The sequence below is a fragment of the Gorilla gorilla genome, chromosome 9, assembly GCF_029281585.2.
Source record: "Gorilla gorilla gorilla isolate KB3781 chromosome 9, NHGRI_mGorGor1-v2.1_pri, whole genome shotgun sequence".
NCBI lineage: Eukaryota > Metazoa > Chordata > Mammalia > Primates > Hominidae > Gorilla > Gorilla gorilla.
In genome coordinates, this window is record NC_073233.2 from 86,735,577 (window position 1) to 86,751,587 (window position 16,011).

At 42.2% G+C, this 16,011-nt stretch overlaps 1 protein-coding gene across 2 annotated transcripts in view; it reads right to left on the reverse strand.

Annotated features, from left to right (window-relative positions):
- Nucleotides 1-16,011, reverse strand: part of TENM4 (teneurin transmembrane protein 4) — a 777,096-nt gene that overhangs the window by 200,313 nt on the left and 560,772 nt on the right. For both annotated transcript variants that reach the window (XM_055356895.2, XM_063693427.1), the window contains exon 10: nt 3,238-3,408. In XM_055356895.2, coding sequence (XP_055212870.2) covers nt 3,238-3,408 — 171 coding nt within the window. The remainder of the gene's footprint in view (nt 1-3,237; nt 3,409-16,011) is intronic.

The window sequence follows — 16,011 nt, forward strand, 5'->3', positions numbered from 1 at the left end:
AATTTATTTGGTTATCAAAATAAGCTGTTCTGTTTTGGAGAGCCCAGCTGAGCCTGCGCACAGCAATTTGCATGGTTCAAACTAATGGGCAATTTTTATTTCACTGCAGAAAGAAGAAAATGCTATCCCAAGCCCACCAATTCAACCATCAGAAATGCCTGTTTATTCAATGTTTTTTTCCCTTCCCCATTAATGTGTAACACAAGTTCTTGTGGCTTTAGTTCGAAAAGCTGCTGTATTTGGTTTCTGTCCCATTACAACCCTGGAATGGTTACAGCCATTTGGAAAATATAGTATGAACTGCAGTTTCATGTTATTCTCAAGGACATGATGAACATTTACAATTCTTGGATTATCATACATTTAATTCATATAAATAAGAAATATATATTCTTTAAAATATTCAAAAATACCTCAAACCTTTGCAGAATCTGTGGCAGGGAGAGAATGTTAATTAGTCTGGACTTCTGGGATTTTAATAACTAATATGGAATGGCATGGGATTTGAGTGGATAAGAAGAAGAGAACTAATATTTGTTGAGTGCCACTTCAACATTAGGCTTTGAATGGATAGATATAGTTATCCTTGTTCTACAGATGAGGAAGGTCAAGGGAGATGCAGTAAGTGTCATAAGTTAACAGAGCCAATATAAAGCAGGGTCAGGATTAACATCCTATACTGTCTGGCTCCAAGGCCCATTTACCCCTTTCTATCACACCACATTGCTTTCTCCATCATTGTGAAGCAGAGACTCTAATCTTAATTCTGGAATCAGCTGTCTTCTTGAATATCCTCAGAAGGGACGAGAAATATGTGCTCACATCAGAGTTAAAGACTTTCTGCACTGAGATATATCTAGGGGAATGCATTTTTAACATCACAATGAAAAACATACACTGAGTAGACATTGGTTTGACCAGGGCAAAATAAAGGAAGAACATTGTGGTCTCACATAAACTATAGGAAGCTTTGTCCTCTGGTTTCCAGTCTGACGTATTTTTTTTGTCACAGTGATTGCTTCTGATGCTGACCACTTTGCAGCACAGTGCTGCATTGAAGGCATTTGCAAACAGGATTTCCATTTGCATCAGTAATGACAGATAATCCCTTTAAGCAAAAATACTCCAATTAAAATAAACCAATAATCTGATGCAATTTTATTTTATCTCTTATCTGCACCTCCAGTTCCTTACAAAAACAAAACAAAACCTAAACAACCCACAGACTAATTTCATTAGAGTGAGAGATTTCAGATAGATCCGACTCCTGTTTAAAGAACGTCTGATAGAGATCATAAAGGGAAGAAAATACGTTTTGCCAAATGAGATCCTTTACCAGTTCCTTGAGGGTTAAGCATATTTTAAATCTACATGTGTACATGCTGATCTAAAGACAGTCTTCACATTATGGTATTAACCCATGGCATCTGACACTAGAAGCTGACATGGGCACCACAAGCCAAAAGGCAGGACTATGGACAGGGCCAACATGACATTCTGAAGAGCCATCTGGTTACTTACATGATTCTGTTACTATTTTCATATGTAGAACTTACAAATTAGAATGCACCTTAGAGAGAATCTAGCTCAATATTCTCCTTTTGAAGAGGAGAAAAGGACTCCCAGAAAGTGTGTTCAAGGGATTTGCTTAAGGTGATACCACAGGTCAGTGGCTGCAGCTGGAATTGAACTCAGGGCTTCTGACTTCTAACCCAGAGCTCTTCCCAGGTCCCATTCATGATTCCTCCCTCCATATCCTATTAAGAGGCACAGAAAGTGTGCATTATTTAGCATTTTAAGACTTAAAATCTTTGCAAATGAGAGGACTGGCTTTGTCCCTCAAAATAGTGGGCAGGGGTTCTGTGTGGAAATGATCTCAGTTCCCACTTCCCTTAAAGATGACCAGAGGCCAAGAGTTGACTTTGGCCCTCAGGATCCTCATTTCAGAGGTCATGAGTAGATACTCTGACCAAGTATATGCCACCCTGTTAAACAAACTGGTGGCTGGAAGGCAAATTATTGCAAGGGCAGAGAGGCTCAGATGCTATGACCCAAAAGTCAACTGAGAGAAAAGAAGATGTAAGCAGTGAAAGTTAGAGGCAGCTATTGCCAATGTGCTGACTGAAGGGTCACAGGGAGAGAAAGCAGGCCATAGCAGGTGCAGGAGAAGGGAACGCCACACTGCCCAGAATGACAACCAGGCTGGGTTATTAGCTCAGACATCTTTCTGGGTGCCAATTTTTGTGAGTCTGTGCCACTCTTGGCTGACAATGTCCATGGCATGTTAGAAATATTTCTAAGACATTGAGAACATGTGCCTATGGATATCCCATTCAAGAATAGCAAACCCAATGCCACCACCATTTCCATCATTGATAGGAAATATCCATGTCTCATTGCACAATAGAATTTCACGCCCACATCTCCTTCAGGGCCTTGTAACCTTGGGGTAAGTCAGGTGGGGAAGCTTATGGAGATAGCGAGAGCCCTGGAGTCACAGACCTGGGCTCATATCCCAGACTCTACCATTTACTGGCTGTGTGACTCTGGCCAAATCACTTAATTAGTGCAATCCTTTGCACCAATTCTAGTTTTTATATCTAGAATAGTTATAAAATAATTATCTTACAGGATCTCTGTGGGAATTAAATGTGAAATGCTTTTGGCAAAAAGTTTTAAAACAAACATGCTGTACGAACACTAATGATTATTGTTATTATTGCGGATGCGGAAACTGAAGCTCAGGCAAATAAGTGACTTGCTCAAGGTCACACGTTTAGTAAATGACAGACCACTTGAACTGGTGTTTCTATTAAACCACAAGAGTCCAAGAATCTTTCCATTACAACACCCCATCTACCTGCCTCCCCGTACCCCACTCCCACAGATGCCCATCTGTCCCATGAGGTTTGCCCAGAAGAGCTCCTCTCACCCCACACAAAGATGGCCACCTCAGCAGTGTGAAGCCCCTAATGCTTCCCTCAAGGCATGGGATGGGATTCTGCTGTGCACCATGAGCCCTGCCTGAGCCTCCCATGAACTCTCAGTGACAAGGAACTGCAATGAAGACACAGGTGGACTGGCAGCTTGGCAGCTGGCGTGGAGTGTGGAAGGATGGAGGGAGAGCCAGAGCATGGAGCTGTGAGCCAGGCACATGATGCACGCACGTTATGGAGGGCTCTTCAGCTCAGAGGCAGACACAGAGGACTCACAACACGGACAACGCAGCAACCCTACCTTCTGTGGTTCCTTTGCCTTTCCTGTCAGGGGTCTCTAAGCCAGTGCCCCCTGAGGGGTATAGGGAGACGTCGGTTGGCACAGGCCAACTGCTGGCTGTGTCCTCCGTGATCTCATACATCTGCCCCTCCATCGGCTGCAGGTGCCAGTTTAGGCCAAACAGGTGCATGGCTGTGGTGAGCAATGAGAAAAGTCATCTTTTTCTGCTGGAGGCAGAAACGGGACTCCCAAGCCATAAGGGAAAGGTGGGCAGGGTGGGGGAACACAGGCATTCAGTTCAGTTCAACAAGTAGCCCCAAAAGGAAGCTCTTGTAGTGCCAGCCCTGCAAAGGAGACTGGGGACAGAGAGGATCAAGGTTCAGACCCTGCCCTCAAGGGGCTCACAGTCTGGTGGAACTGGGAGTAGGCAGGATCGGGGAGTCTCAGGAGGTCTTGGTCTTTGCTTCAAAAGATAAATAACAATCTGGGGGAAAAACTGCAATTGGTATGACAATGTTAATTTCCTTAACGCAAAAATAACTTGTACAAATAATAACCAAAGTCCAACAACTCAGTAGGAAAATAGGCATTGGATATGAACAGTTTACTGAATAAGAAATACAAATAGCCCATAATCATATGAAAAGACTCTTGGCATTATTCATAGCAAAAGAAATGTAAGTTAGACTCTGAAATACTATTTTTCACATATGGTTTGGCAAAGATAAAAAAGGTTGAAAATACACTATACTGGCAGAGAATGGAAAGCAAGCATTCCCATATTTTACTGGTGTGAGAATATAATGTACAAAATCTATGGAGGGCAATTTGATAAAAGCTAGCAACATTAAAATACACATACCCTTTATCCTGGGACATAAAGCTTCCAATTCTAGAAATTCCTCCTCCAGATACACTTATACATGTACTAAATGATGTACATACAAGGTTATTCACTTCAGTATAATTTGTTATAGCAAAATATTAGAAACCAGTCCATTGATAAGGGGCAAGAAAATGAAGTAATATCCACACAACAAAATTGGATGCAACCATTAAAAAGAATAAAGAGGTTCTTTATGTATTTTTGTGGAAAGATAAGTATAACATGCAGAAGTGTGTTTGATATACTACCTTTGGGTTTAAAAATTCCTGGAAATGTATAAAATATTTCTGGTAGAATATGAAAGACTGGTAACAGTAGCTGTGTCCTGTGAAGGATAGAGATACTATGGATCGGGGGGTAGGAGGGAAACTTGCTTTTCACTGTACACCTTTTGCACATTTTCATTTTGTGCCATGTGCATACATTTCTGTTCGAAAGATATTTTTCCAAGGTAGCAACTGCTAAAAAGTCTTGTACAACAATCTAGAAAGAGACCATAAGGCGCAAAAGAATGAACATTGTCCCTTGAGATATACATGCTTGAGAAGGCTGGGAAGTTCATCCCCAGTAATGTTTGTGATCTAGCACAAAATATCTGCTTAAATCCCATTTTAGGATTCCAGGCTTGGGCCTTGTCAGTGGTTCAGGCTCCTCTCTTCTGATGCCCATCTGAATTCCCCACACATGGAAGTAAGCGCTCAAGTCCCTGGACCCTCATGACACCCTGGATGTAACATTCACTCCTTTGCTTGGTGAACACTGTCTGAAAGCCCACTCCATGGCAGATTCTGGAGAGCCAGAATGAAATCAGAGAGTCCTTGCTTCAGTGAGCTCACAGCCAAGTAGGGAAGACAGACAAATAACAAAGTCTCTTCAGCAAGACCAGAAGGCCTAGAGGAGGGGGTGCCTGACCCGCTAGGGGGGCTAGAAGAACACAGGGAAGGATCTTCAGAGAGATGAAGGCCCATAGTAATTGTATTTACTGTGTGACAGGCAGTATGCGGGGGAACTTATATATATTAATCCTCACGGCAATCTCACCAGACTGAATTTACAGAGGTGCATATTAAGGCTCAGAAGGTTAATTAAAATTAAGATAGCCATAAAATTATTATTTATTGAGTACTTAATGATATGCCAGGCATTAGGCTGAGAGCATTACAAGCAATAATTCCTTTAACTCTCACAATAATCCCATGAGGTATTAATAACCCCATTTTACAGATGGAGAAACTAAGGCACAACAAGACTAATTAACACACGCAAGGTTAAATGGCTAACAGGTTGCAGAGATGAGACTATAATCCCAAACTCTTCCAATCCTGAAAACATGCATTATCAGTCTTCTCGGCATCAAGGCCCAGGCTTGCCCGCTTAGCTAGGGCACCTCTTGCTTGGTGTATCTATCAGGGTGGGCGTTACAAAGACATCCCCCTTTTGTACATCAAACAGCCTCCAAGGCTTTTAAGTCTCTTTTTAGGCAGTAACACAGGATCCTGTGAGCTAGAGAGGGAACTCTGTTACCTGGCCCCAGTGTATGAAGGTGTCACTGATGGTGGTTTTGAGGGGCTGTGTGACTGCCATCAAGACACACACAAAAAAACTACCGAGGAGACTGGAGCACAGCATACCCATTTGACTTCTAGTCTGAACACAAGCCATGGGGAACACACACAAGTCTGCTTCAGCCAGGAGGCCACGCTTGGGTGAAAGCAACGAGATCCGACACTTTGCTTTTTTCTTTGGTTACTGTGGTACAGGAGAAGGTGTGTGGGACCAGAGGAAAGAAACTAGTTTTGAATCTCAGCTGCCACTGCCTAGCTGCATTCTTCTCATCTGAGCAATGAGTATAGAAAGCTTCAAAACATTGTTGTACCTAATGAGGTAATACATGGTAAAATGCTTTGCAAACTGTACACATGTGTGATAACTATACGTGATAACCATTCATTGCATTTGTACTGTTGATGACAATGAAATGACAATAGTCACTGACATTTATTGAGCACCTTTTTTGGTACCAGGTACCAGGTGAGGTGCTTTGCACTGCTCTCCTCTACCTCCTATGTAGGTGACAATAATACTTGAACAGTTAACCTGCCTGGAAGCAGTGAATATTCTGCTATTTCCAAGGCTGGATTAGCTCAAAATTCTGTTTACCTTCTTACTTTATATATTAGCAACTCCAAAGGTAACGGAGAAATTGTTTGAGCTACAGACAAATCAGATATATGCAGCTAAGTAAGCAATGCTTCTTTCCCCATTAGAATCAATTATCTCATCTAAGTGTGCAATAGTGCTGTCTTGTTAAAAGGTCATGAGAATTAACTAATCCCAGAATGAATAGAACTCTCACAGCTTTGTGAAGAGAAACATTTTTATTGTCACAGCTTTCTTTTATATTTAACAAGATGCAAATAAGTCCTTGCTTAAAAAAAAAAAAATACGTTGTGGGTAGGGGTGGGAATAAGCCAGGGAAAAAAGTGTTGCAGGTGAAAATGATCAACAGGTCTGGGGTCCCAGGGAAGTTAATGAGGGCAGGACAGTCCACAGTTATGAGGGTGGGGGAGACATGGGGGGAGGGGTGTTGGCACCCCTTCCTCTCCACTGTGCCCCCCTGGCAATCACAGAGGCCAACACAGCTGTGAGGCTGGCCAATCGTCTCCGTGGCCTGTGGAAGATGCACTCCTGAAAACTATCTGGGAAAGCAAAGCTCTGTATTCAACTCCAACTTAGACTGAATCTCTCAGGAGATTTAACCATTCAAAAATAACTTTAGAGGCTGGTGGGTAGGGAAGGAAACCTAGGGTCACCCAACCAAGGTTGGGCTGAGAAATGGCTACCTGGAAAGTAAGGAGTAGGATGAAGCAGAGATTCAGAGACATGAAGTTCAACCAGTAATGTCATCTTTTTAAAAAAAATTTTAATTTTTGTGGGCACATAGAAGGTGTATATAATTATGGGACACATGAGATGTTTTGATAACAGGCTTGCAATGCATGATACTCATGTGATGGAAAATGGGGTATCCATCCCCTCCCTCCAGCATTTATCTTTTGTGTTACAAACAATCCAATTATACTTTTAGTTATTTTAAAATGTATTGTTTAATTGTTATTGACTATAGTCCACCCTGTTGTGCTATCAAATAGCACAGTTCTTTATTTATTCTATTTTTTTTTTGTATCCGTTAACCATGCCACCTATCTCCAAACCTCCCACTAGCCTTCCAAACCTCTGGTAACCATCCTTCTACTCTCTATCTCCATGAATTCAATTGTTTTAATTTTTAGCTCCCACAAATGAGTGAGAATACAGCAAAGTCATCTTAAAGCCAAAATAAAGGGGACATTTAATCTGTGATCCAAGATTTTAAATATAAGTCATGCTAGTGACCCTTTCATTCTTTTTTTTTTTTTTTTTTTTTTTGTGACGGAGTCTTGCTTTGTCGCCCAGGCTGGAGTGCAGTGGCGCAATCTCGGCTCACTGCAAGCTCCACCTCCCGGGTTCACGCCATTCTCCTGCCTCAGCCTCCCGAGTAGCTGGGACTACAGGTGCCCACTACCACGCCCGGCTAATTTTTTGTATTTTTAGTAGAGACGGGGTTTCACCGTGTTAGCCAGGATGGTCTCGATCTCCTGACCTCGTGATCCGCCGGCCTCGGCCTCCCAAAGTGCTGGGATTACAGGCGTGAGCCACCGCGCCCGGCCTCATTCTTTTACTGTATTGTTAGGCAGGTGGTTAATTCTATAGTTCTGGGTTATGGGAGAGGGGGAGAGGGAAGGGAGAGAAGTAGTTTGCTCTGCTCTCCTCTTTCCAAAGGACACAGCACATTCTCAGCCAGAGTCTGCCCATGAAATACATATGATCGAGTGGCCTCTCTTCTTTATCCTTTGTAATAATCAAAATCATAACACAAAAATTAGTATCATTTGAATGCACACTACATGCCAAGTGCTTTATTTATATTATTCAGTTTCATCCTTATATAAAAGTAGGTTGAAAAAACATTATTGGAGAATGGAAGTAGAATAGAAATAGAGCTATAGTGCTATATTCTGATTTACTCAGAGAAGTAAAGTAAGTTACTGGAGACCACAGAGCTGGTACAAATTTGAGGCAAGTTTAAAACTCAGGACCCTGTGCTCCCAAACCAAGCTTCTTCTTTTATATATTTTATTTTAAATACAAGATAAAATATGGGCAGCATAAAGCCAGCAGCAAATAAAATTTGAAATAAATATTTAGGGAGGTGGAGCTGATAGTGATGATAAATATTCCCTGGCCCACAGCAATCTTCATTTAAAGCTGTGTATAGCAGCTGAGTGCGTGTTATCCAAATGATTTGGAAGACAGAGCCATAGATTAAAAAAAAAAAAAAAAGCGAACAAATATAAACGGTTCTCCCCAGCCTGCTAAGGATAGACCGGGCCACTGAAACAATATAAATTATAATCACTGTATTCCATGTTCCCTGAAGAATGAATAGTAACTACTCATCATCTGTGTTACATCACAGGATTCTCTATATGATACTCTGCAGTGTGTATTTATAACTGTTGTGCAAAACCTTCCTCAAGTACACTCAAAGTGACCTAGATAAGTAACTTGATACTGGTTTTCCCGTTAGACTAGTTTGTAATTCAGTGAAAAGGTGAAAAGATGCTAAGGAGTTCAGAAAAAGGCTGTGGAAAGGTAGCTGGTTCACAAGATCACCCACGCAGAAATGTTAATGATTTCTAAAAGCCAAGAGCCAAGGTGGGGGAAGTTCTGATTCTCTTGGCTCTGGTCAATCTCATCCCAGGGCTGACATTTTCCCCGTCGCCTTTTCCTGTCCAGTGAGACATGAGAGATGGCTCAGAAAGTGCAAGCTCTATCTTGACATTTTAAAGAAAGGCTCCATAGATGTTCAGACATTGAAGGCTCCCCTCAGCACCCGGCCAGCAGGAGGCAATTAACAAAGTCATTATGCAGGAGTCACCAATATCAGCACAGGTGAGTTTCTGCTGTCACGATGCACACTTCCCTTCCAAAACTGGAATGCACAAACCCACTTGCATCTATGCATCAGCAGCTCCAGGGAGTGACTAGACACGATTATAACCACAAGGAACTGTTGATTCAAGTGGCATTTTTGGTTTCAAAAGGCAGTGGGAACCAACCCAACCACGCAGCTACCCACTTTTCTGTTTTATATTAGTGCTCAGTTTTTTTTTTTTTAAATGACTATTTCTATGAAATCAGTCACTGAGGTTCTTTGACTTATGGTCCTCTAATGGGGTGAAAAACTAAAAAGATAAAATAATAACAGAAATGACAGGCTTTCATTCCCTAGGTTATCTTCCTGGTTTTGCTACAAAGCCACCACATTTAAAAGTTCCAAACCAAGAAACTATATACACAAGATGTACATGGCAGGATAACAGAAAAAAAATTGGAAGCAAACTCGATGTCTAAAAATAGGAGAATGACTTAGCTAACTTATGGTACAGGTACAGGATGGAATATAAGGCTATCATTACGAAAAATAACTATGATAAACAGCGATGCAGGAAAATGCTTAAAACACAATGTTAGGAAAAGAAAAGGCAGGGCACCAAATTGCATGTGTTTCCTGACTGCATCTCTGCAAAACCATGTATGCATATGAAAAACGATTTGTAAAGAAATACATAAAAATGACCTCAGGATTTGAATTACAGCAGACGATTATTTCCTAGTTTCCAAACTCATTTTAGTGCATCAGCATTAAAAAGGAAGCCTACAACTTAGTGTCACAAGCAATAGGTAGAAGAGAAAGATGATACAGCATGGGGGAGGGGTCCTGACTTTGAGCTTTTGCCTTGTGTCCGACCCCAGACATGAGGAATTACATATGCTCTCTCACTCAATCTTTACATGAATCTTGAGAAACTCGTTTGACAAATGAAGAAACTGGAGGCTCAGAAAGGCTCCTCAGCTGGCCCAAAGACACACAGATAGGAAGTACTAAGGCCAAATTTGAACCCAGATCTAAAAACAGATCTGACTGGTTCCAAAGCCCAGGTTCCCCTCCTGGCACATCACACTGGTGATGAGTTACAATGCCTGAAAACTACATTACAATTTTAAAAAAAATTTTAAGACAAAGATTTCGCTGACAGCATAGCTAGATTTGCTCTTTTGAGATAGTTTGTTAAGAGGCTTTTTTCTCAGGGACAAAGCATGGGCCCCCATCCTTTCATATCCTGACTGCCTGACTAGCGACTGATCCCCACAAACAAAAACCATGTAGATGCCAGTAAGCAACTTGCCACAGGAACAGTCAGTCTGTGTTTGGGTCTTTCTATAAAAGCACTCAGAGCTTGTTGAGTTACTGGTTTTGTGACTTTGGGCAAAGTACTTAGCCTGTCTGAATCTCAGTTTCTTCACCTGTAAAATGAAGCTGATAATATCCACCTCAAAGGATTGAATGAGATAATGTAATTTGCTTAGAACTATGCCTGGTACATACCAGGAGCTCAGTAAATGGCAGTTGTATCATCACTGTCATTTTGCTATGCTGATTTCCCTAATTCCTATATCTACTGAAAACTTTAAGCCAGCTCTGTGATACCGCCTTTTTCTTCTTTCTATATGTTCCCTATTAGTTCCCTTCCATGCCAGTTGCCAATTTCTTTAAATTGAGGGCCCTCACCTGCTCCCATTAGCTGACAGACTTTGGTAATGGGAACTAGAGATATTTGTCCAATAGATGAAACATCTTTTAAAAGCATGATTGCTATAAAACTGCCTGTCAGGATCCCACTGATGACTACGTGGGGGTAATTTTTAATCAAGTAAATAAACTGCTTTTCCTCCTGTCTCTGGAAAAACTTGGCTGCAATAATCAGGGCTACTGTCTCTCACTCCCAAATTAAGTGTTTTCTGGAGAATGGATTCTGGCACAGTTAATCATTTCTCTGTGCCATGCAAAGTTATAGGGAAGGAGGCCTTTCAGCAAGGATTCATGGGTGCTGCTCAATGTTTCTGTAAATCATGGTGGAGTTGGTCCCGAGCCAGAGGATCAGGTGCAGTCAGCCACAGAGGCAGGGAACAGGTGAGCCCACCACCAATACAGAAGAGGAATGTCACCTTAACTGGAGGGCACTGAAAACTGGTGACAAGGTAAGTTGTAGGGGAACTGGAACTGAAACCTAATTTGTACAGAATAAACTGTTATTATTGCAGTAATAGAATAAGAAAGCTGTGTTTTCTGGGCACCTTTCCCCGGGTGGGCTCTACTAAGACCTCTTCCGTATATAACTAATTTAGGAGTTGGCCACCCCCCGCCAACCTTTGCACTCACCTCAGCCCAGTTATCTGACCTCTCCCTGCCAGACCTCCCACATTGTGCTGGTTCCCAAGTCAAGAAAATGGCTGTGAAGAGCAGTGGCTGTGAGCACAGCCTCTGGAGCCAGAGAGACCTGTGTTCCTTCTCTGGTTCTGATGTGACCAGCTACATGACAACTTTACTCTTTTGAGCCTCTGTTTCCCCATCTATAAGATGGTGATAATAATACCTAGCTTTGAGAGTTGTGGAGATTAAAAGAAGTGACGTGTTTTATGAGCTCCTCATGGAGCTTGGTATTTACTGACATGAACTACCAGATGGGGGCTCTCTTTGTTGGCATCAATATCATCTTCATTGTGTATCAAGGTTTTCACTGAAAAATGAAGCGAGGACATATCAGGACCTGCGGAGTGAGAAGCCTGAGTTTTGTATTAGGGGACATTGCTATGACTGACATCTCAGGTCCCAGGTACCTACCAACCCACTCACCGCACAGATGAAGAAACTCAGGCTTGATTAGCACCTTTGTGTCAGGGCCTGGGACTGAGCTAAGCCCAGTTCTTCAGACTTCTAGTTCAAAGCTCTTCCCACGAAGTGACCCTGTTATTACATTAATCACAACAGAAAATCATGTCCAGAGCAGGACAGCCATCCTCATTGCTTGTTCTTCCATCAGGCACTGCTTCCCAGGTGAAGGGAACCATCTCCTTGGGTCTAAGGTAAGGGGAATGAACCCACAGCATGGGCCATGTCAGGCCATCAAGCAGCCCTCCCTTTAGGGCAGGGATTATTCCGGTCATCTCTGCCCCCCCAGAACCTAGTCCAAAGGGGTGAAGAAGAAAGCAAGGAAAGGAAGGAGACAGAGTGAGGATTATTATTAAAGAAATAACAGCTCCTACTTATTAAAATTTTACCTTGTGAGTGATATAATACTGGAGGATTCACATTTATTATGTCATTCAAACTCACAACTCTTTAAGTTAGATAGTATTAGTAACTCCATTTTATAGATTAGGTGCCTCAAAACAGAGATAAGTAGTACATATTACTACTTTAATTTTCTATCTCTAGAAAACCGAGGATCCAGAATTGTCTACAATTGTACCATTCAACATAGCAGTGCCAAGATCCAAAAGCAGATTCCAGTGATGCCAGATATGAAGTTCTTGTCACACTGTCATCAAGGAAGCACAGGACAGGCTTCCATTTCATCCTGATCAGGATAAAAATGCAGCTTTTGTCAAATCACTATCAACAGGGCAAGCATTCTAGGAAGCGGCTCCAAACAGAAGGGGTGCTTAAACCTAGTACGATGCCTACCATCTGCCCTTCATATTCAGGCCTCACTAGTGATGCAGTGATCACTGAACCCAAAGGATCTCCTGCCTGTTCAAACTGCTCTGCTGGTGTGAGGAGTCAGCATTGCCCTTTGGGTGGTACAACACGCCACCGCCAGGTCTGGGATGGTGCCTGTTATTTCCTAAGTGTGCCATCATCACATTCCTTTCTTTGTGGCCCTTGTGTCCATGATGACACCATTCCCAGTGCTATCTGAAGTGTCTATATAAAGGTGTTCCAACTTGCAAAGGACCAGCCTCTCACCTGAGATGCATCATCCCCTCCCTCACCTGTGTTAACGATCAAATGAGGCAGGAAAGAGAAATGTGTGTTTAGTTGGTGCTTGGGAGCTCACACAAGGAGAAGGTGCTTGTTGCTATGCTCCATTTCCATAGCTACAAGAAAATGTACCGCTACTTGGCTGTATAGAGCAACCCTCCAGTCTTCTGATTTTCTTTGGTGCACCAGCCATGCAACTGATTTTCTTCATGATCAAAGTCAATTAGGAGGTGGTCCCCACTGTACCTCAAATGGAGTTTTAATTTGTGTATGTATTATTAGGAGAGGCCTTTTCCCTTTGGATCATTCACTTCAGCAAGAGGAATGAGGGCAGACAGCTTAACGTGGAGCCTGCCACCCAGATTTGTAACTTGGGATAATATTTCTTTATAATGAGAAACATTTCAAAATAGCACTTTAAAATCACACAGAACAGAGTGTTTGATGTCCCTCCTTTACTCCCTACAGCTTCCCAGTCTCCAGTCCCATGGGTATTTTCCAGCCCTTGGGGACCATATCATATTTTCCTGCCCCCCCTGCCTTTATCTGTGCACAGAGCAAGGCACTCATATGTGAGTTACCTCTGCTTCTTCTTTGATTACACACAGACCCTTGGTTTGGTTTAGTCTTTAACTAAAACTAGGAAGTTTAAGGCAGTAAGGAATTCCAGGGACCGTGATGATGATAATGTTAACAGCCATAGTCATTACTTGGAAGCTATACTGTACCAAGCACTGTGCTGAGTGTTTTAGAAACAGTATCATTTAATCCTCACAAAGCCCAATGGGGTAAGTATTGTTATTACTCTCATTTGTAAGATGAGGAAACTGAGGCTTAAAGAGGTCTATCAACTTGTCCCACGTTACCTTCTAATTAGAGGTAGAGACCAAATTCAGATCTGAGTTAAGTCCAGATGGAAACTGCCCCTAACCACTATACCACACTGCTTTTCTGATTAGGTATCAAGCTGTGAAAATGTCAAAAATGGAAAACAAAAACAAAGAAACCAACATTGCCAATCTCATTGTTATATGGACCTGCCTTTTTACTCAAATTTCATTGGCAATATTTTTCTGAAAATAGACACTTGACATGGTATCTCTTCAGAACAGAAACGATGTTAAAAGAGCATTTTAAATGTGTGTTGAACACAATATTCGATGGTCTACGTTACTTCTGCCTGCTCAGGAGTCTCACTTTGTGTGGATTTCTCTGTCTCTTGAGCCTTCCTGCCCATCTAGCCTCCATGCCTTTGCTGATACGATGCCCTCTGCTTGAACGGTCACCAACTTCTCTATTAAGAAAAAATTCCCCCATCCTTCAAGACATACTTCAAATATTGCCTCTTCTGTGAGGATTTCCACCATCACTCCCAGCCAAAAGTAGCCACTGCCCTCAGCCCTGGGCCCTTATCATTATTTCTGCCCCTCTCCCATAAACACTGCCCTCATGGTATGCATACCTGTGCTTCCTGTCCCTTGCTGATTTCTCTACCAGGCTTAGTACCCAGTGGAACAGATCTGTAGAGAGACAGTAAGGCTCCCAGCTCTGGCCCTTATCAGCTGTGCATCAACAGGGAAGTCACTTAACCAACCTGCCTCTTAGTTTTTCATCTGTGGAAATGGAAATAATAGAAAACCATCTCCCAGGCTCTTGTAAGAATTAAATTTAATGAGGATTCTTTAGAATTTAGAGATTATAAAGTATATTGAAAATATAAGGCATTATTATAATATTGCTTAATAGTTAATGAATGAAAGAACACCCAAATGTCCTAATGTAATACAGTCTGTGTTTAATATACAGACTGGTACAAAGATTTATATGTGAAACCACCCACACAGTCTCAGACCTCAACAATTAGGTGTATGTATAGTGCTATTTAACAGACTTACTGCACTACAGAAAAGTCAGAAGACATAAACAAGGTAGAAAAGAAGAATTTTCAGCTTCTAGGTAAAGAAAAGTGCTAATTATCCTAAAATTTTCATTTAAAGCTTTGTTACCCTCCTACTCCATCTCCTCTCAAATACCCTTTTTGCAAAGACAGTTGGAATCAAGTGTGTGCTTATATACACAGTGCCACACACAGGCTGAGACACACACAGGGGTCTGAGGAATATGTCTTCCTACTCAATTCTACAGATGATCTGAGTGGTAAAATTTGAGACAATGTGATGAAATGGAGGCCACACTACAATTAATGATACTGGCATTTTTTCTTTCCCACTGGAGGCTGTGAACAAAATCTAACTCTAGGCTCAAGGGCATGATCAATCTAGCTGCCTGCCACATGCCAGCAGGAAGGGCTTTCTCCAAAGTGACATGTTACGCCAGTGACAATCTACTCATGCTAGAGGAAGCCTGGAGAACAGCAGAATCAGATACTACAAGGTGCTGTTGCTCAATAAGCAATAGGTTTGAGGTCTCCTGACATTCATAACCTGGCCTCCTGTTGGCTCCAGTCCTGAAGCACTTTGGGTGCAAACCGCCGCCCCAGTCAGTGCACATGTGCATGGCAGTGCTGGCACAGTACACGGCGCAGGACAGACGGATGGATGTTCATTTTTCCTTCATAAGAAGATAAGTTAGTTTCTTTCATTTTTTTTTTTTTGTGAGACAGAGTCTCACTCTGTTGCCCAGGCTCACTGCAATCTCTGCCTCCTAGGCTCCAGTGATTCTCTTGGTTCAGCCTCTCAAGTAGTTGAGATTACATGCGTGTGCCACCATGCCCAGCTGATTTTTGTATTTTTAGTAGAGACAGGGTTCCAACATGTTGGCCAGGCTATTCTCAAACTCCTGGCCTTGAGTGATCTGCCCGCCTTGGCCTCCCAAAATGCTAGGATTACAGGTGTAAGCCACTGTGCCCAGCCTAATTTCTTTCATTAGCAAGGAGCTACTTGCATCCTCTCAGTAGTTCAGAAGGGTGAAAACCTTCCCTAAATGCCCCCCAGCATATGGGAAGGGCAGAGCCCAATGA